At 32.3% G+C, this 23,845-nt stretch overlaps 1 protein-coding gene across 1 annotated transcript in view; it reads left to right on the forward strand.

Moving 5' to 3' along the window:
• Window positions 1-2,999: 2,999 nt before the first annotated feature.
• Window positions 3,000-23,845, forward strand: part of LOC130319661 (solute carrier organic anion transporter family member 1B3-like) — a gene marked incomplete at its 5' end in the record, with an annotated part of 73,730 nt that continues 52,884 nt past the window's right edge. The window contains 3 exon segments of the mRNA XM_056552967.1: window positions 3,000-3,098; window positions 16,782-16,997; window positions 17,269-17,433. Coding sequence (XP_056408942.1) covers window positions 3,000-3,098; window positions 16,782-16,997; window positions 17,269-17,433 — 480 coding nt within the window.

Here is a 23,845-nt window from a genome sequence, read left to right on the forward strand (position 1 = left end):
TGTCCTGTCTATTATTATTATTATTATTATTATACAGGAGGAGTAGACTGTAGTGTCCTGTCTATTATTATTATTATACAGGAGGAGTAGACTGTAGTGTCCTGTCTATTATTATTATTATTATTATTATTATTATTATTATACAGGAGGAGTAGACTGTAGTGTCCTGTCTATTATTATTATTATTATTATTATTATTATTATTATTATTATACAGGAGGAGTAGACTGTAGTGTCCTGTCTATTATTATTATTATTATTATACAGGAGGAGTAGACTGTAGTGTCCTAGTCTATTATTATATTATTATTATTATTATACAGGAGGAGTAGACTGTAGTGTCCTGTCTATTATTATTATTATTATTATTATTATACAGGAGGAGTAGACTGTAGTGTCCTGTCTATTATTATTATTATTATTATTATACAGGAGGAGTAGACTGTAGTGTCCTGTCTATTATTATTATTATTATTATTATTATTATTATACAGGAGGAGTAGACTGTAGTGTCCTGTCTATTATTATTATTATTATTATTATTATTATACAGGAGGAGTAGACTGTAGTGTCCTGTCTATTATTATTATTATACAGGAGGAGTAGACTGTAGTGTCCTGTCTATTATTATTATTATTATACAGGAGGAGTAGACTGTAGTGTCCTGTCTATTATTATTATTATTATTATTATTATTATTATACAGGAGGAGTAGACTGTAGTGTCCTGTCTATTATTATTATTATTATTATTATTATTATTATACAGGAGGAGTAGACTGTAGTGTCCTGTCTAATATTATTATTATTATTATTATTATTATTATACAGGAGGAGTAGACTGTAGTGTCCTGTCTATTATTATTATTATTATTATTATTATTATTATTATACAGGAGGAGTAGACTGTAGTGTCCTGTCTAATATTATTATTATTATTATTATTATTATTATTATACAGGAGGAGTAGACTGTAGTGTCCTGTCTATTATTATTATTATTATTATTATACAGGAGGAGTAGACTGTAGTGTCCTGTCTATTATTATTATTATTATACAGGAGGAGTAGACTGTAGTGTCCTGTTTATTATTATTATTATTATTATTATTATTATTATTATACAGGAGGAGTAGACTGTAGTGTCCTGTCTATTATTATTATTATTATTATTATTATACAGGAGGAGTAGACTGTAGTGTCCTGTCTATTATTATTATTATTATTATACAGGAGGAGTAGACTGTAGTGTCCTGTCTATTATTATTATTATTATTATACAGGAGGAGTAGACTGTAGTGTCCTGTCTATTATTATTATTATTATTATTATACAGGAGGAGTAGACTGTAGTGTCCTGTCTATTATTATTATTATTATTATACAGGAGGAGTAGACTGTAGTGTCCTGTCTATTATTATTATTATTATTATACAGGAGGAGTAGACTGTAGTGTCCTGTCTATTATTATTATTATTATTATACAGGAGGAGTAGACTGTAGTGTCCTGTCTATTATTATTATTATTATTATTATTATACAGGAGGAGTAGACTGTAGTGTCCTGTCTATTATTATTATTATACAGGAGGAGTAGACTGTAGTGTCCTGTCTATTATTATTATTATTATTATTATTATTATATTATACAGGAGGAGTAGACTGTAGTGTCCTGTCTATTATTATTATTATTATTATTATTATTATTACTATACAGGAGGAGTAGACTGTAGTGTCCTGTCTATTATTATTATTACTATTATTATTATTATTATTATTATACAGGAGGAGTAGACTGTAGTGTCCTGTCTATTATTATTATTATTATTATTATTATACAGGAGGAGTAGACTGTAGTGTCCTGTCTATTATTATTATTATTATACAGGAGGAGTAGACTGTAGTGTCCTGTCTATTATTATTATTATTATTATTATTATACAGGAGGAGTAGACTGTAGTGTCCTGTCTAATATTATTATTATTATTATTATTATTATTATTATACAGGAGGAGTAGACTGTAGTGTCCTGTCTATTATTATTATTATTATTATTATACAGGAGGAGTAGACTGTAGTGTCCTGTCTATTATTATTATTATACAGGAGGAGTAGACTGTAGTGTCCTGTCTATTATTATTATTATTATTATTATACAGGAGGAGTAGACTGTAGTGTCCTGTCTATTATTATTATTATACAGGAGGAGTAGACTGTAGTGTCCTGTCTATTATTATTATTATTATTATTATACAGGAGGAGTAGACTGTAGTGTCCTGTCTATTATTATTATTATTATTATTATTATTATTATTATTATTATTATACAGGAGGAGTAGACTGTAGTGTCCTGTCTATTATTATTATTATTATTATTATTATACAGGAGGAGTAGACTGTAGTGTCCTGTCTATTATTATTATTATTATTATTATACAGGAGGAGTAGACTGTAGTGTCCTGTCTATTATTATTATTATTATTATTATACAGGAGGAGTAGACTGTAGTGTCCTGTCTATGATTATTATTATTATACAGGAGGAGTAGACTGTAGTGTCCTGTCTATTATTATTATTATTATTATTATACAGGAGAAGTAGACTGTAGTGTCCTGTCTATTATTATTATTATTATACAGGAGGAGTAGACTGTAGTGTCCTGTCTATTATTATTATTATTATACAGGAGGAGTAGACTGTAGTGTCCTGTCTATTATTATTATTATTATTATTATTATTATTATTATACAGGAGGAGTAGACTGTAGTGTCCTGTCTATTATTATTACTTATTAGTAAAGAGGAGCGAATTTACAGTAAATTCGATTCGTCACGAACTTCTCGGCTCAGCAGTTGATGACTTATTCTGCGTAAATTAGTTCAGCTTTCCGGTCGAAATTACTGTAAACTCGCTCATCTCTATTCATTAGTTATTATTATGATTGTTGTTGTTATAATTATCATTACTTTTATTTCAGCATAATTAACCCCTTTCTGTCCTCAGCTTTCCTGCACACGGTGGCCATGTTTGGCCCGATAGTTGGGTTCATGCTCAGCTCAGTATTCGCCAAGCTTTACGTGGATATCGGATTTGTGGACCTGGGTGAGTTGATAAATTTAACAATCAGATATAAACGCGCCTGCAGGCGGCCTCCGAGATCAGAGATCAGAGATCAGCAGCCACTGTATATCTTCAGGGTGTTATATATATCTTCAGGGTGTTATATATTTATCTTCAGGGTGTTATATATATATCTTCAGGGTGTTATATATTTATCTTCAGGGTGTTATATATTTATCTTCAGGGCGTTATATATTTATCTTCAGGGTGTTATATATTTATCTTCAGGGTGTTATATATATATCTTCAGGGTGTTATATATTTATCTTCAGGGTGTTATATATTTATCTTCAGGGTGTTATATATTTATCTTCAGGGTGTTATATATATATCTTCAGGGTGTTATATATATATCTTCAGGGTGTTATATATTTATCTTCAGGGTGTTATATATTTATCTTCAGGGTGTTATATATTTATCTTCAGGGTGTTATATATTTATCTTCAGGGAGTTATATATCTATCTTCAGGGTGTCATATATTTATCTTCAGGGTGTTATATATTTATCTTCAGGGTGTTATATATCTTCAGGGTGTTATATATATATCTTCAGGGTGTCATATATATATATTTATCTTCAGGGTGTTATATATTTATCTTTAGGGTGTTATATATTTATCTTCAGGGTGTTATATATATATATATATATATATTTATCTTCAGGGTGTTATATATTTATCTTCAGGGTATTAAATATATATCTTCAGGGTGTTATATATTTATCTTCAGGGTGTCATATACATATATATATATATTTATCTTCAGGGTGTTATATATATTTATCTTCAGGGTGTTATATATTTATCTTCAGGGTGTTATATATATATCTTCAGGGTGTTATATATCTTCAGGGTGTTATATATTTATCTTCACGGTGTTATATATATTTATCTTCAGGGTGTTATATATTTATCTTCAGGGTGTTATATATTTATCTTTAGGGTGTTATATATTTATCTTCAGGGTGTTATATATATATATATATATATTTATCTTCAGGGTGTTATATATATTTATCTTCAGGGTGTTATATATATATCTTCAGGGTGTTATATATTTATCTTCAGGGTGTCATATATATATATATATATATATTTATCTTCAGGGTGTTATATATATTTATCTTCAGGGTGTTATATATTTATCTTCAGGGTGTTATATATATATCTTCAGGGTGTTATATATTTATCTTCAGGGTGTTATATATTTATCTTCAGGGTGTTATATATATATCTTCAGGGTGTCATATATATATATATTTATCTTCAGGGTGTTATATATATATCTTCAGGGTGTTATATATCTTCAGGGTGTTATATATTTATCTTCAGGGTGTTATATATTTATCTTCAGGGTGTTATATATTTATCTTCAGGGTGTTATATATATCTTCAGGGTGTTATATATATCTTCAGGGTGTTATATATATCTTCAGGGTGTTATATATATCTTCAGGGTGTTATATATTTATCTTCAGGGTGTTATATATCTTCAGGGTGTTATATATTTATCTTCAGGGTGTTATATATATCTTCAGGGTGTTATATATATCTTCAGGGTGTTATATATATCTTCAGGGTGTTATATATTTATCTTCAGGGTGTTATATATCTTCAGGGTGTTATATATTTATCTTTAGGGTGTTATATATTTATCTTCAGGGTGTTATATATATATATATATATTTATCTTCAGGGTGTTATATATATTTATCTTCAGGGTGTTATATATATATCTTCAGGGTGTTATATATTTATCTTCAGGGTGTCATATATATATATATATATATATTTATCTTCAGGGTGTTATATATATTTATCTTCAGGGTGTTATATATTTATCTTCAGGGTGTTATATATATATCTTCAGGGTGTTATATATTTATCTTCAGGGTGTTATATATTTATCTTCAGGGTGTTATATATATATCTTCAGGGTGTCATATATATATATATTTATCTTCAGGGTGTTATATATATATCTTCAGGGTGTTATATATCTTCAGGGTGTTATATATTTATCTTCAGGGTGTTATATATTTATCTTCAGGGTGTTATATATTTATCTTCAGGGTGTTATATATATCTTCAGGGTGTTATATATATCTTCAGGGTGTTATATATATCTTCAGGGTGTTATATATATCTTCAGGGTGTTATATATTTATCTTCAGGGTGTTATATATTTATCTTCAGGGTGTTATATATATCTTCAGGGTGTTATATATATCTTCAGGGTGTTATATATATCTTCAGGGTGTTATATATTTATCTTCAGGGTGTTATATATCTTCAGGGTGTTATATATTTATCTTCACGGTGTTATATATATATATTTATCTTCAGGGTGTTATATATTTATCTTCAGGGTGTTATATATATATCTTCAGGGTGTCATATATATATATATATTAATCTTCAGGGTGTTATATATTTATCTTCAGGGTGTTATATATTTATCTTCAGGGTGTTATATATTTATCTTCAGGGTGTTATATATATCTTCAGGGTGTCATATATTTATCTTCAGGGTGTTATATATTTATCTTCAGGGTGTTATATATATATATCTTCAGGGTGTCATATATATATATATTTATCTTCAGGGTGTTATATATATATCTTCAGGGTGTTATATATCTTCAGGGTGTTATATATTTATCTTCAGGGTGTTATATATATATCTTCAGGGTGTCATATATATATATATTTATCTTCAGGGTGTTATATACATTTATCTTCAGGGTGTTATATATATTTATCTTCAGGGTGTTATATATATATATTCAGGGTGTTATATATTTATCTTCAGGGTGTTATATATTTATCTTCAGGGTGTTATATATATATATCTTCAGGGTGTCATATATATATTTTTATCTTCAGGGTGTTATATATTTATCTTTAGGGTGTTATATATTTATCTTCAGGGTGTCATATATATATATATATATATATATATATATCTTCACGGTGTTATATATATTTATCTTCAGGGTGTTATATATATATCTTCAGGGTGTCATATATATATATATTTATCTTCAGGGTGTTATATATATATATCTTCAGGGTGTTTTATATATATATATATATATATATATATATATACATATATATATATATATATATCTTCAGGGTGATATATATTTATCTTCAGGGGTTATATATTTATCTTCAGGGTGTTATATATATATCTTCAGGGTGTCATATATATATATATATATTTATCTTCAGGGTGTTATATATATTTATCTTCAGGGTGTTATATATTTATCTTCAGGGTGTTATATATTTATCTTCAGGGTGTTATATATTTATCTTCAGGGTGTTATATATTTATCTTCAGGGTGTTATATATTTATCTTCAGGGTGTTATATATTTATCTTCAGGGTGTTATATATTTATCTTCAGGGTGTTATATATCTTCAGGGTGTTATATATATATCTTCAGGGTGTTATATATTTATCTTCAGGGTGTTATATTTATCTTCAGGGTGTTATATTTATCTTCAAGGTGTTATATATATATCTACAGGGTGTTATATATATTTATCTTCAGGGTGTTATATATTTTTCTTCAGGGTGTTATATATTTATCTTCAGGGTGTTATATATATATCTTCAGGGTGTTATATATATATATTTATCTTCGGGGTGTTATATATATATTTATCTTCAGGGTGTTATATATATCTTCAGGGTGTTATATATATCTTCAGGGTGTTATATATATATCTTCAGGGTGTTATATATTTATCTTCAGGGTGTTATATATTTATCTTCAGGGTGTTATATATATATCTTCAGGGTGTTATTTATATATATTTATCTTCAGGGTGTTATATATTTATCTTCAGGGTGTTATATATTTATCTTCAGGGTGTTATATATATATCTTCAGGGTGTTATATATTTATCTTCAGGGTGTTATATATATATATCTTCAGGGTGTTATATATAAAGTCTTAAGGGTGTTATATATTTATCTTCAGGGTGTTACATATTTATCTTCGGGGTGTTATATATTTATCTTCAGGGTGTTATATATTTATCTTCAGGGTGTTATATATCTTCGGGGTGTTATATATATATATTTTCAGGGTGTTATATATATATCTTCAGGGTGTTATATATTTATCTTCAGGGTGTTATATATTTATCTTCAGGGTGTTATATTTATCTTCAGGGTGTTATATATTTATCTTCAGGGTGTTATATATTTATCTTCAGGGTGTTATATATTTATCTTCAGGGTGTTATATATTTATCTTCAGGGTGTTATACATATATCTTAAGGGTGTTATATATATCTTCAGGGTGTTATATATTTATCTTCAGGGTGTTATATATCTTCAGGGTGTTATATATATATATCTTCAGGGTGTTATATATATATCTTCAGGGTGTTATATATTTATCTTCAGGGTGTTATATATTTATCTTCAGGGTGTTATATATTTATCTCCAGGGTGTTATATATTTATCTTCAGGGTGTTATATATTATCTTCAGGGTGTTATATTTATCTTCAGGGTGTTATATTTATCTTCAGGGTGTCATATATATATATTTATCTTCAGGGTGTTATATATATCTACAGGGTGTTATATATATTTATCTTCAGGGTGTTATATATTTTTCTTCAGGGTGTTATATATCTATCTTCAGGGTGTTATATATATATCTTCAGGGTGTTATATATATATATTTATCTTCGGGTGTTATATATATATATTTATCTCAGGGTGTTATATATATCTTCAGGGTGTTATATATATCTTCAGGGTGTTATATATTTATCTTCAGGGTGTTATATATTTATCTTCAGGGTGTTATATATATATATCTTCAGGGTGTTATATATTTATCTTCAGGGTGTTATATATTTATCTTCAGGGTGTTATATATATATATCTTCAGGGTGTTATATATTTATCTTCAGGGTGTTATATATTTATCTTCAGGGTGTTATATATATATCTTCAGGGTGTTATATATATATATTTATCTTCAGGGTGTTATATATTTATCTTCAGGGTGTTATATATATATATCTTCAGGGTGTTATATATTTATCTTCAGGGTGTTATATATATATCTTCAGGGTGTTATATATTTATCTTCAGGGTGTTATATATATATATATCTTCAGGGTGTTATATATAAATCTTAAGGGTGTTATATATTTATCTTCAGGGTGTTATATATTTATCTTCGGGGTGTTATATATTTATCTTCAGGGTGTTATATATGTATCTTCAGGGTGTTATATATTTATCTTCAGGGTGTTATATATCTTCGGGGTGTTATATATGTATCTTCAGGGTGTTATATATTTATCTTCAGGGTGTTATATATTTATCTTCAGGGTGTTATATATCTTCAGGGTGTTATATATTTATCTTCAGGGTGTTATATATTTATCTTCAGGGTGTTATATATTTATCTTCAGGGTGTTATATATATATCTTCAGGGTGTTATATATTTATCTTCAGGGTGTTATATATATATATATATTTTCAGGGTGTTATATATATATATCTTCAGGGTGTTATATATTTATCTTCAGGGTGTTATATATATATCTTCAGGGTGTTATATATTTATCTTCAGGGTGTTATATATATATATCTTCAGGGTGTTATATATAAATCTTAAGGGTGTTATATATTTATCTTCGGGGTGTTATATATTTATCTTCAGGGTGTTATATATGTATCTTCAGGGTGTTATATATTTATCTTCAGGGTGTTATATATTTATCTTCAGGGTGTTAAATATCTTCGGGGTGTTATATATGTATCTTCAGGGTGTTATATATTTATCTTCAGGGTGTTATATATCTTCAGGGTGTCATATATTTATCTTCAGGGTGTTATATATTTATCTTCAGGGTGTTATATATTTATCTTCAGGGTGTTATATATTTATCTTCAGGGTGTTATATATATATCTTCAGGGTGTTATATATTTATCTTCAGGGTGTTATATATTTATCTTCAGGGTGTTATATATTTATCTTCAGGGTGTTATATATATATCTTCAGGGTGTTATATATTTATCTTCAGGGTGTTATATATTTATCTTCAGGGTGTTATATATTTATCTTCAGGGTGTTATATATATATCTTCAGGGTGTTATATATATATCTTCAGGGAGTTATATATTTATCTTCAGGGTGTCATATATATATATTTATCTTCATGGTGTTATATATATATATATATATATATATATATATCTTCAGGGTGTTATATATATATCTTCAGGGTGTTATATATTTATCTTCAGGGAGTTATATATTTATCTTCAGGGTGTCATATATATATATTTATCTTCATGGTGTTATATATATATATTTATCTTCAGGGTGTTATATATATATATTTATCTTCAGGGTGTTATATATATATATATATCTTCAGGGTGTTATATATTTATCTTCAGGGTGTTATATATTTATCTTCAGGGTGTTATATATTTATCTTCAGGGTGTTATATATTTATCTTCAGGGTGTTATATATATATCTTCAGGGTGTTATATATATTTATCTTCAGGGTGTTATATATTTATCTTCAGGGTGTTTTATATATATATATATATATATATATATATATATATACATATATATATATATATATCTTCAGGGTGATATATATTTATCTTCAGGGTGTTATATATATATCTTCAGGGTGTCATATATATATATATTTATCTTCAGGGTGTTATATATATATCTTCAGGGTGTCATATATATATATATATTTATCTTCAGGGTGTTATATATATTTATCTTCAGGGTGATATATATTTATCTTCAGGGGGTTATATATTTATCTTCAGGGTGTTATATATATATCTTCAGGGTGTCATATATATATATATATATTTATCTTCAGGGTGTTATATATATTTATCTTCAGGGTGTTATATATTTATCTTCAGGGTGTTATATATTTATCTTCAGGGTGTTATATATTTATCTTCAGGGTGTTATATATTTATCTTCAGGGTGTTATATATATATCTTCAGGGTGTTATATATATATCTTCAGGGTGTTATATATATATCTTCAGGGTGTTATATATTTATCTTCAGGGTGTTATATTTATCTTCAGGGTGTTATATTTATCTTCAAGGTGTTATATATATATCTACAGGGTGTTATATATATTTATCTTCAGGGTGTTATATATTTTTCTTCAGGGTGTTATATATATATATTTATCTTCGGGGTGTTATATATATATATTTTTCTTCAGGGTGTTATATATATATATTTATCTTCGGGTGTTATATATATATATTTATCTTCAGGGTGTTATATATATCTTCAGGGTGTTATATATATATCTTCAGGGTGTTATATATATATCTTCAGGGTGTTATATATTTATCTTCAGGGTGTTATATATTTATCTTCAGGGTGTTATATATATATCTTCAGGGTGTTATATATATATATTTATCTTCAGGGTGTTATATATTTATCTTCAGGGTGTTATATATTTATCTTCAGGGTGTTATATATATATCTTCAGGGTGTTATATATTTATCTTCAGGGTGTTATATATATATATCTTCAGGGTGTTATATATAAATCTTAAGGGTGTTATATATTTATCTTCAGGGTGTTACATATTTATCTTCGGGGTGTTATATATTTATCTTCAGGGTGTTATATATTTATCTTCAGGGTGTTATATATCTTCGGGGTGTTATATATATATATTTTCAGGGTGTTATATATATATCTTCAGGGTGTTATATATTTATCTTCAGGGTGTTATATATTTATCTTCAGGGTGTTATATATTTATCTTCAAGGTGTTATATTTATCTTCAGGGTGTTATATATTTATCTTCAGGGTGTTATATATTTATCTTCAGGGTGTTATATATTTATCTTCAGGGTGTTATATATTTATCTTCAGGGTGTTATATATTTATCTTCAGGGTGTTATACATATATCTTAAGGGTGTTATATATATCTTCAGGGTGTTATATATTTATCTTCAGGGTGTTATATATCTTCAGGGTGTTATATATATATCTTCAGGGTGTTATATATATATCTTCAGGGTGTTATATATTTATCTTCAGGTGTTATATATTTATCTTCAGGGTGTTATATATTTATCTCCAGGGTGTTATATATTTATCTTCAGGGTGTTATATATTTATCTTCAGGGTGTTATATTTATCTTCAGGGTGTTATATTTATCTTCAGGGTGTCATATATATATATTTATCTTCAGGGTGTTATATATATCTACAGGGTGTTATATATATTTATCTTCAGGGTGTTATATATTTTTCTTCAGGGTGTTATATATCTATCTTCAGGGTGTTATATATATATCTTCAGGGTGTTATATATATATTTATCTTCGGGGTGTTATATATATATATTTATCTTCAGGGTGTTATATATATCTTCAGGGTGTTATATATTTATCTTCAGGGTGTTATATATTTATCTTCAGGGTGTTATATATATATATCTTCAGGGTGTTATATATTTATCTTCAGGGTGTTATATATTTATCTTCAGGGTGTTATATATATATATCTTCAGGGTGTTATATATTTATCTTCAGGGTGTTATATATTTATCTTCAGGGTGTTATATATATATCTTCAGGGTGTTATATATATATATTTATCTTCAGGGTGTTATATATTTATCTTCAGGGTGTTATATATATATATCTTCAGGGTGTTATATATATCTTCAGGGTGTTATATATTTATCTTCAGGGTGTTATATATTTATCTTCAGGGTGTTATATATATATATCTTCAGGGTGTTATATATTTATCTTCAGGGTGTTATATATTTATCTTCAGGGTGTTATATATATATCTTCAGGGTGTTATATATTTATCTTCAGGGTGTTATATATTTATCTTCAGGGTGTTATATATATATCTTCAGGGTGTTATATATATATATCTTCAGGGTGTTATATATTTATCTTCAGGGTGTTATATATATATCTTCAGGGTGTTATATATTTATCTTCAGGGTGTTATATATATATATATCTTCAGGGTGTTATATATAAATCTTAAGGGTGTTATATATTTATCTTCAGGGTGTTATATATTTATCTTCGGGGTGTTATATATTTATCTTCAGGGTGTTATATATTTATCTTCAGGGTGTTATATATTTATCTTCAGGGTGTTATATATCTTCAGGGTGTTATATATTTATCTTCAGGGTGTTATATATTTATCTTCAGGGTGTTATATATTTATCTTCAGGGTGTTATATATATATCTTCAGGGTGTTATATATTTATCTTCAGGGTGTTATATATATATATATATTTTCAGGGTGTTATATATATATATCTTCAGGGTGTTATATATTTATCTTCAGGGTGTTATATATATATCTTCAGGGTGTTATATATTTATCTTCAGGGTGTTATATATATATATCTTCAGGGTGTTATATATAAATCTTAAGGGTGTTATATATTTATCTTCGGGGTGTTATATATTTATCTTCAGGGTGTTATATATGTATCTTCAGGGTGTTATATATTTATCTTCAGGGTGTTATATATTTATCTTCAGGGTGTTAAATATCTTCGGGGTGTTATATATGTATCTTCAGGGTGTTATATATTTATCTTCAGGGTGTTATATATCTTCAGGGTGTCATATATTTATCTTCAGGGTGTTATATATTTATCTTCAGGGTGTTATATATTTATCTTCAGGGTGTTATATATTTATCTTCAGGGTGTTATATATATATCTTCAGGGTGTTATATATTTATCTTCAGGGTGTTATATATTTATCTTCAGGGTGTTATATATTTATCTTCAGGGTGTTATATATATATCTTCAGGGTGTTATATATTTATCTTCAGGGTGTTATATATTTATCTTCAGGGTGTTATATATTTATCTTCAGGGTGTTATATATATATCTTCAGGGTGTTATATATATATCTTCAGGAAGTTATATATTTATCTTCAGGGTGTCATATATATATATTTATCTTCATGGTGTTATATATATATATATATATATATATATATATATATATCTTCAGGGTGTTATATATATATCTTCAGGGTGTTATATATTTATCTTCAGGGAGTTATATATTTATCTTCAGGGTGTCATATATATATATTTATCTTCATGGTGTTATATATATATATTTATCTTCAGGGTGTTATATATATATATATATATATCTTCAGGGTGTTATATATTTATCTTCAGGGTGTTATATATTTATCTTCAGGGTGTTATATATTTATCTTCAGGGTGTTATATATTTATTTTCAGGGTGTTATATATATATCTTCAGGGTGTTATATATATTTATCTTCAGGGTGTTATATATTTATCTTCAGGGTGTTATATATTTATCTTCAGGGTGTCATATATATATATTTATCTTCAGGGTGTCATATATATATATTTATCTTCAGGGTGTTATATATATATATTTATCTTCAGGGTGTTATATATATATCTTCAGGGTGTTATATATCTTCAGGGTGTTATATATTTATCTTCAGGGTGTTATATATATCTTCAGGGTGTTATATATTTATCTTCAGGGTGTTATATATTTATCTTCAGGGTGTTATATATTTATCTTCAGGGTGTCATATATATATATTTATCTTCAGGGTGTCATATATATATATTTATCTTCAGGGTGTTATATATATATATTTATCTTCAGGGTGTTATATATATATCTTCAGGGTGTTATATATCTTCAGGGTGTTATATATTTATCTTCAGGGTGTTATATATATCTTCAGGGTGTTATATATTTATCTTCAGGGTGTTATATATTTATCTCCAGGGTGTTATATATTTATCTTCAGGGTGTTATATTTATCTTCAGGGTGTTATATATATATTTATCTTTAGGGTATTATATATATCTTCAGGGTGTTATATATATATATATATATTTATCTTCGGGGTGTTATATATATATTTATCTTCAGGGTGTTATATATATCTTCAGGGTGTTATATATATCTTCAGGGTTTTATATATTTATCTTCAGGGTGTTATATATTTATCTTCAGGGTGTTATATATTTATCTTCAGGGTGTTATATATTTATCTTCATGGTGTTATATATATATCTTCAGGGTGTTATATATTTATCTTCAGGGTGTTATATATATATATATTTATCTTCAGGGTGAGGGTGTTATATATATATATATATATATATATATATATATCTTCAGGGTGTTATATATTTATCTTCAGGGTGTTATATATTTATCTTCAGGGTGTTATATATATATATATCTTCAGGGTGTTATATATTTATCTTCAGGGTGTTATATATTTATCTTCAGAGTATTATATATATCTTCAGGGTGTTATATATATATATTTATCTTCAGGGTGTTATATATATATATTTATCTTCAGGGTGTTATATATATATATATATATATATATATATATATATATCTTCAGGGTGTTATATATTTATCTTCAGGGTGTTATATATATATTTATCTTCAGGGTGTTATATATATATATTTATCTTCAGGGTGTTATAGATATATATATTTATCTTCAGGGTGTTATATGTTTATCTTCAGGGTGTTATATATATATCTTCAGGGTGTTATATATTTATCTTCAGGGTGTTATATGTTTATCTTCAGGGTGTTATATATATATCTTCAGGGTGTTATATATTTATCTTCAGGGTGTTATATATTTATCTTCAGGGTGTTATATATTTATCTTCAGGGTGTTATATATATAGCATTCTGAAGATAGATATATAACTCCCTGAAGATAAATGTATAACACCCGAAGATAAATATATAACACCCTGAAGATAAATATATAATACCCTGAAGATAAATATATAACACCCTGAAGATAAATATATATATATATGACACCCTGAAGATAAATATATAACACCCTGAAGATAAATATATAACACCCTGAAGATAAATATATAACACCCTGAAGATAAATATATAACACCCTGAAGATAAATATATAACACCCTGAAGATAAATATATAACACCCTGAAGATAAATATATAACACCCTGAAGATAAATATATAACACCCTGAAGATAAATATATGACACCCTGAAGATATATGACACCCTGAAGATATATATATAACACCCTGGAGATAAATATATAACACCCTGGAGATAAATCTATAACACCCTGAAGATAAATATATAACACCCTGAAGATAAATATATAACACCCTGAAGATAAATATATAACACCCTGAAGATAAATATATAACACCCTGAAGATAAATATATAACACCCTAAAGATAAATATATAACACCCTGAAGATAAATATATAACACCCTGAAGATAAATATATAACACCCTGAAGATAAATATATAACACCCTGAAGATAAATATATGACACCCTGAAGATATATAACACCCTGAAGATATATAACACCCTGAAGATAAATATATGACACCCTGAAGATATAGAACACCCTGAAGATATATAACACCCTGAAGATAAATATATGACACCCTGAAGATATATAACACCCTGAAGATATAAATATAACACCCTGAAGATAAATATATAACAACCTGAAGATAAATATATAACACCCTGAAGATAAATATATAACACCCTGAAGATAAATATATAACACCCTGGAGATAAATATATAACACCCTGGAGATAAATCTATAACACCCTGAAGATAAATATATAACACCCTGAAGATAAATATATAACACCCTGAAGATAAATATATAACACCCTGAAGATAAATATATAACACCCTGAAGATAAATATATAACACCCTGAAGATAAATATATAACACCCTGAAGATAAATATATAACACCCTGAAGATAAATATATAACACCCTGAAGATAAATATATGACACCCTGAAGATATATAACACCCTGAAGATATATAACACCCTGAAGATAAATATATGACACCCTGAAGATATAGAACACCCTGAAGATATATAACACCCTGAAGATAAATATATGACACCCTGAAGATATATAACACCCTGAAGATAAATATATAACACCCTGAAGATAAATATATAACACCCTGAAGATATATATATATATATATATATATATATAACACCCTGGAGATAAATATATAACACCCTGGAGATAAATCTATAACACCCTGAAGATAAATATATAACACCCTGAAGATAAATATATAACACCCTGAAGATAAATATATAACACCCTGAAGATAAATATATAACACCCTGAAGATAAATATATAACACCCTGAAGATAAATATATAACACCCTGAAGATAAATATATAACACCCTGAAGATATATATATAACACTACACAAGACCCGCAGGTCCTGCTACGCTATGGGCAGGTAATTAACTATTTATTTACATTTATACAATCTTATACATCCAAATCCTAAGTGGTTACTGGACAATTACCAACTGGATGAGAGGTGACTAGGGGTGAACCAGACAATTGGGACCCCGACGTCCTAGGGACTCTGGCTATGGGGACCCACAATAAAAGTTATCGGATAGGATACGGTACCGGGACACCACATATGTAACACCCTGAAGATAAATATATACTGTTGAATGCTCCGCCCACATGCCCTCCCTGTTTTTCTCTTGTAGACACAGTGACCATCACTCCCCAGGACACCCGCTGGGTGGGCGCCTGGTGGCTGGGGTTCCTGTTGGCCGGGGTCATCTCTCTGATCGCAGGGATTCCTTTCTGCTTCCTGCCCAGGAGCATCAGGACAACAGAGGAGAAGCCCGCCCCCGAGGGACAGAAGCTGAAAGACACTGAGACATTACAGGCTGAGCCACACAAGAAAGCAACCATCAAAGGTAAGACCAAACCACATACCACAGAGGATGACCGGGGCCGTCTGGGGGTAAGATCTCTGCTTGCTGTCAGTAAGTAGTGTCAGGGTCTGTAAGTGAGGGATCTGTGCTGTCAACGTGTTTAGATCACAAATGATGTCTGCACTGATACACTGTAACAAACCTTGAACAACCAATGTTTACAGAGATCTGGGGGATGCAGCAGGTTTGCAATAATGAGGCTCCATATATAAGTAACACCTGGTGATGGCGCTCTCTCCCCTTCCTCCCGCAGGCTTCTTCCTCTCCCTGAAGTCTCTGGCCTGTAATAACCTCTTCGTCATGCTCATGGCCATCACCCTCCTGCAGACAAACAGCTTCCTGGGCTTTATAACCTACAAACCCAAGTACATGGAGCATCAGTATAGCCAGACCATCTCCAAGTCCAACTTCATCACTGGTGAGTGGTAGATGAAGGTCACGTGACCCGTCATAATCGCCCTAGACATTATATCATAGAACTGGGTGAATTACGAGGCTCCACAGTATTGCACCACAAAACACAAAATATGTCCCCGTTCTGTGTACACAGCTCTTATGGAGGCCATATGTGCACCTGTAGATGACTACCAAATCATGAATAGTCAGATTCTACAGGCTATCCTTCCTTATAACTACAGGAAGAGACAGGGAGGCATCACTATCTGTACCTACATCATTCAGAGGAGAGACAGGGAGGCAGTACTATCTGTACCTAGATCATTTACAGGAGAGACAGCGAGGCAGTACTATCTGTACCTATATCATTTACAGGAGAGACAGGGAGGCAGTACTATCTGTATCTACATCATTTCTAGGAGAGACAAGGAGGCAGTACTATCTGTACCTATATAATTTACAGGAGAGACAGGGAGGCAGTACTATCTGTACCTACATCATTTCCAGGAGAGACAAGGAGGCAGTACTATCTGTAGCTATATCATTTACAGGAGAGACAGGGAGGCAGTACTATCTGTACCTACATCATTTCTAGGAGAGACAAGGAGGCAGTACTATCTGTACCTATATAATTTACAGGAGAGACAGGGAGGCAGTACTATCTGTACCTACATCATTTCCAGGAGAGACAAGGAGGCAGTACTATCTGTAGCTATATCATTTACAGGAGAGACAGGGAGGCAGTACTATCTGTACCTAGCACTGCCTCCTTGTATTCCTGTAAATTATCTAGGTACAGATAGTACTGCCTCCTTGTCTCTCCTGTAAATGGTGTGGGTACAGATAGTACTGCCTCCCTGTCTTCCTGTAAATGATCTATCTGTACCTATATCATTTACAGGAGAGACAGGGAGGCAGTACTATCTGTACCTAGATAATTTACAGGAAGACAAGAAGGCAGTACTATCTGTACCTATATAATTTACAGGAGAGACAGGGAGGCAGTGCTATCTGTACCTACATCATTTCCAGGAGAGACAAGGAGGCAGTACTATCTGTACCTATATAATTTACAGGAGAGACAGGGAGGCAGTGCTTTCTGTACCTACATCATTTCCAGGAGAGACAAGGAGGCAGTAATATCTGTACCTATATAATTTACAGGAGAGACAGGGAGGCAGTACTATCTGTACCTACATCATATACAGGAGAGACAGGGAGGCAGTACTATCTGTACCTATATCATTTACAGGAGAGACAGGGAGGCAGTACTATCTGTACCTAGCACTGCCTCCTTGTCTTCCTGTAAATTATCTAGGTACAGATAGTACTGCCTCCTTGTCTTTCCTGTAAATTGTGTGGGTACAGATAGTACTGCCTCCTTGTCTCTCCTGTAAATGGTGTGGGTACAGATAGTACTGCCTTCCTGTCTTCCTGTAAATTATCTATCTGTACCTATATCATTTACAGGAGAGACAGGGAGGCAGTACTATCTGTACCTAGATAATTTACAGGAAAACAAGGAGGCAGTACTATCTGTAGCTATATCATTTACAGGAGAGACAGGGAGGCAGTACTATCTGTACCTAGCACTGCCTCCTTGTATTCCTGTAAATTATCTAGGTACAGATAGTACTGCCTCCTTGTCTCTCCTGTAAATGGTGTGGGTACAGATAGTACTGCCTCCCTGTCTTCCTGTAAATGATCTATCTGTACCTATATCATTTACAGGAGAGACAGGGAGGCAGTACTATCTGTACCTAGATAATTTACAGGAAGACAAGAAGGCAGTACTATCTGTACCTATATAATTTACAGGAGAGACAGGGAGGCAGTGCTATCTGTACCTACATCATTTCCAGGAGAGACAAGGAGGCAGTACTATCTGTACCTATATAATTTACAGGAGAGACAGGGAGGCAGTGCTTTCTGTACCTACATCATTTCCAGGAGAGACAAGGAGGCAGTAATATCTGTACCTATATAATTTACAGGAGAGACAGGGAGGCAGTACTATCTGTACCTACATCATATACAGGAGAGACAGGGAGGCAGTACTATCTGTACCTATATCATTTACAGGAGAGACAGGGAGGCAGTACTATCTGTACCTAGCACTGCCTCCTTGTCTTCCTGTAAATTATCTAGGTACAGATAGTACTGCCTCCTTGTCTTTCCTGTAAATTGTGTGGGTACAGATAGTACTGCCTCCTTGTCTCTCCTGTAAATGGTGTGGGTACAGATAGTACTGCCTTCCTGTCTTCCTGTAAATTATCTATCTGTACCTATATCATTTACAGGAGAGACAGGGAGGCAGTACTATCTGTACCTAGATAATTTACAGGAAAACAAGGAGGCAGTACTATCTGTACCTATATCATTTACAGGAGAGACAGGGAGGCAGTACTATCTGTACCTATATAATTTACAGGAGAGACAGGGAGGCAGTACTATCTGTACCTACATCATTTCCAGGAGAGACAAGGAGGCAGTACTATCTGTACCTATATCATATACAGGAGAGACAGGGAGGCAATACTATCTGTACCTAGTACTGCCTCCTTGTCTTCCTGTAAATTATCTAGGTACAGATAGTACTGCCTCCTTGTCTCTCCTGTAAATGGTGTGGGTACAGATAGTACTGCCTCCCTGTCTTCCTGTAAATTATCTATCTGTACCTATATCATTAATAGGAGAGACATGGAGGCAGTAAGATCTGTACCTAGATAATTTACAGGAAGACAAGGAGGCAGTACTATCTGTACCTATATTATTTACAGGAGAGACAGGGAGGCAGTACTATCTGTACCTACATCATTTCCAGGAGAGACAGGGAGGCAGTACTATCTGTACCTATATCATTTACAGGAGAGACAGGGAGGCAGTACTATCTGTACCTATATCATTTACAGGAGAGACAGGGAGGGAGTACTATCAGTACCTACATCATTTACAGGAGAGACAGGGAGGCAGTACTATCTGTACCTACATCATTTCCAGGAGAGACAAGGAGGCAGTACTATCTGTACCTATATCATATACAGGAGAGACAGGGAGGCAATACTATCTGTACCTAGTACTGCCTCCTTGTCTTCCTGTAAATTATCTAGGTACAGATAGTACTGCCTCCTTGTCTCTCCTGTAAATGGTGTGGGTACAGATAGTACTGCCTCCCTGTCTTCCTGTAAATTATCTATCTGTACCTATATCATTAATAGGAGAGACATGGAGGCAGTAAGATCTGTGCCTAGATAATTTACAGGAAGACAAGGAGGCAGTACTATCTGTACCTATATTATTTACAGGAGAGACAGGGAGGCAGTACTATCTGTACCTACATCATTTCCAGGAGAGACAGGGAGGCAGTACTATCTGTACCTATATCATTTACAGGAGAGACAGGGAGGCAGTACTATCTGTACCTATATCATTTACAGGAGAGACAGGGAGGGAGTACTATCTGTACCTATATCATTTACAGGAGAGACAGGGAGGCAGTACTATCTGTACCTATATCATTTACAGGAGAGAGAAGGAGGCAGTACTATCTGTACCTACATCATTTACAGGAGAGACAGGGAGGCAGTACTATCAGTACCTATATCATTTACAGGAGAGACAGGGAGGGAGTACTATCTGTACCTATATCATTTACAGGAGAGACAGGGAGGGAGTACTATCTGTACCTATATCATTTACAGGAGAGACAGGGAGGGAGTACTATCAGTACCTATATCATTTACAGGAGAGACAGGGAGGCAGTACTATCTGTACCTATATCATTTACAGGAGAGACAGGGAGGGAGTACTATCAGTACCTATATCATTTACAGGAGAGACAGGGAGGCAGTACTATCAGTACCTATATCATTTACAGGAGAGACAGGGAGGGAGTACTATCTGTACCTACATCATTTACAGGAGAGACAGGGAGGCAGTACTATCAGTACCTATATCATTTACAGGAGAGACAGGGAGGGAGTACTATCTGTACCTATATCATTTACAGGAGAGACAGGGAGGGAGTACTATCTGTACCTACATCATTTACAGGAGAGACAGGGAGGCAGTACTATCAGTACATATATCATTTACAGGAGAGACAGGGAGGGAGTACTATCTGTACCTATATCATTTACAGGAGAGACAGGGAGGGAGTACTATCTGTACCTATATCATTTACAGGAGAGACAGGGAGGGAGTACTATCAGTACCTATATCATTTACAGGAGAGACAGGGAGGGAGTACTATCTGTACCTATATCATTTACAGGAGAGAGAAGGAGGCAGTACTATCTGTACCTACATCATTTACAGGAGAGACAGGGAGGCAGTACTATCAGTACCTATATCATTTACAGGAGAGACAGGGAGGGAGTACTATCTGTACCTATATCATTTACAGGAGAGACAGGGAGGGAGTACTATCTGTACCTATATCATTTACAGGAGAGACAGGGAGGGAGTACTATCAGTACCTATATCATTTACAGGAGAGACAGGGAGGCAGTACTATCTGTACCTATATCATTTACAGGAGAGACAGGGAGGGAGTACTATCAGTACTGCCTCCTTGTCTTCCTGTAAATTATATAGGTACAATCTGTACCCAGGGCCGGTTTTAGGCTTAGCGTGGCCCTAGGCAAAATCAAATCATTTTTGGTCACTTCATATACCATAAAAATATCTAAAAAGCAATTGAAACGTCCCATTAAGGCTGCGTGCACAACACGTTATACAGTTCCCGTATATGGTTTCAAGTTAAAAACCGTATGGAACTGTATAGAAAACTGTATGCATTGACTGAACATTGTAAACCGTATGTCAAACGCATCGTCCAGTTTAGTCCGTTTTGCATCTTATACAGTTTTGTGCAGTTTTTTACCCGTATCCAAAACTGTAGTCCACCACGTTTCTTGGTCCGGGAAAAAAACTGTATTAAACTGTATTAAACAGGTTTTCACCATACAGTTTTTGACTTTGCACAGTTTTTTACTTGGAATTTTTATCAAACAAGTGAAACTTTATTCAAAATGGAGTGAAAAGTTAAAAACGTATACGTTTATTTCTTAAAAAACGGATGCAACCGGACTCCGTTTTTCAAACAGTATACGGTTTTCAACCGTATATGGGTTAAAATTTGTACACACTTTTTGATACAGTTTAGTCCGGTTTTGAGGAATCCGTTTTTCATCAAAAACCTGATACGGGAACAGTATTGCAAAAACGTGGTGTGAATGCAGCAAAAAACAAAAATGGTAACGATAAAAAGTACAAATCAAAGGACAAAAAATGACCTCATACATCCCCATATACAGAAAGATAAGAGTTATAGGGATCAGAATAGTACAATTTTATATTTTTGTATAGTTCCCCCCACATTAGGTGCAGTATAGTTCCCCCACATTAGGTGCAGTATAGTTCCCCCACATTAGGTGCAGTACAGTTCCCCCACATTAGGTGCAGTATAGTTCCCCCCACATTAGGTGCAGTATAGTTCCCCCCACATTAGGTGCAGTATAGTTCCCCCAACATTAGGTGCAGTATAGTTCCCCCACATTAGGTGCAGTACAGTTCCCCCACATTAGGTGCAGTATAGTTCCCCCCACATTAGGTGCAGTACAGTTCCCCCACATTAGGTGCAGTATAGTTCCCCCCACATTAGGTGCAGTATAGTTCCCCCACATTAGGTGCAGTATAGTTCCCCCACATTAGGTGCAGTACAGTTCCCCCACATTAGGTGCAGTATAGTTCCCCCACATTAGGTGCAGTACAGTTCCCCCACATTAGGTGCAGTATAGTTCCCCCCACATTAGGTGCAGTATAGTTCCCCCCACATTAGGTGCAGTATAGTTCCCCCAACATTAGGTGCAGTATAGTTCCCCCCACATTAGGTGAAGTATAGTTCCCCCACATTAGGTGCAGTATAGTTCCCCCACATTAGGTGCAGTACAGTTCCCCCACATTAGGTGCAGTATAGTTCCCCCCACATTAGGTGCAGTATAGTTCCCCCAACATTAGGTGCAGTATAGTTCCCCCCACATTAGGTGAAGTATAGTTCCCCCACATTAGGTGCAGTATAGTTCCCCCAACATTAGGTGCAGTATAGTTCCCCCCACATTAGGTGAAGTATAGTTCCCCCAACATTAGGTGCAGTATAGTTCCCCCCACATTAGGTGCAGTATAGCTCCCCCACATTAGGTGCAATATAGTTCCCCCCACATTAGGTGCAGTATAGCTCCCCCACATTAGGTGCAGTATAGTTCCCCCCACATTAGGTGCAGTACAGTTCCCCCACATTAGGTGCAGTACAGTTCCCCCCACATTAGGTGAAGTATAGTTCCCCCAACATTAGGTGCAGTATAGTTACCCCCACATTAGGTGCAGTATAGCTCCCCCACATTAGGTGCCATATAGTTCCCCCCACATTAGGT

This window comes from Hyla sarda, unplaced genomic scaffold (genome assembly GCF_029499605.1).
Source record: "Hyla sarda isolate aHylSar1 unplaced genomic scaffold, aHylSar1.hap1 scaffold_215, whole genome shotgun sequence".
Lineage (NCBI taxonomy): Eukaryota > Metazoa > Chordata > Amphibia > Anura > Hylidae > Hyla > Hyla sarda.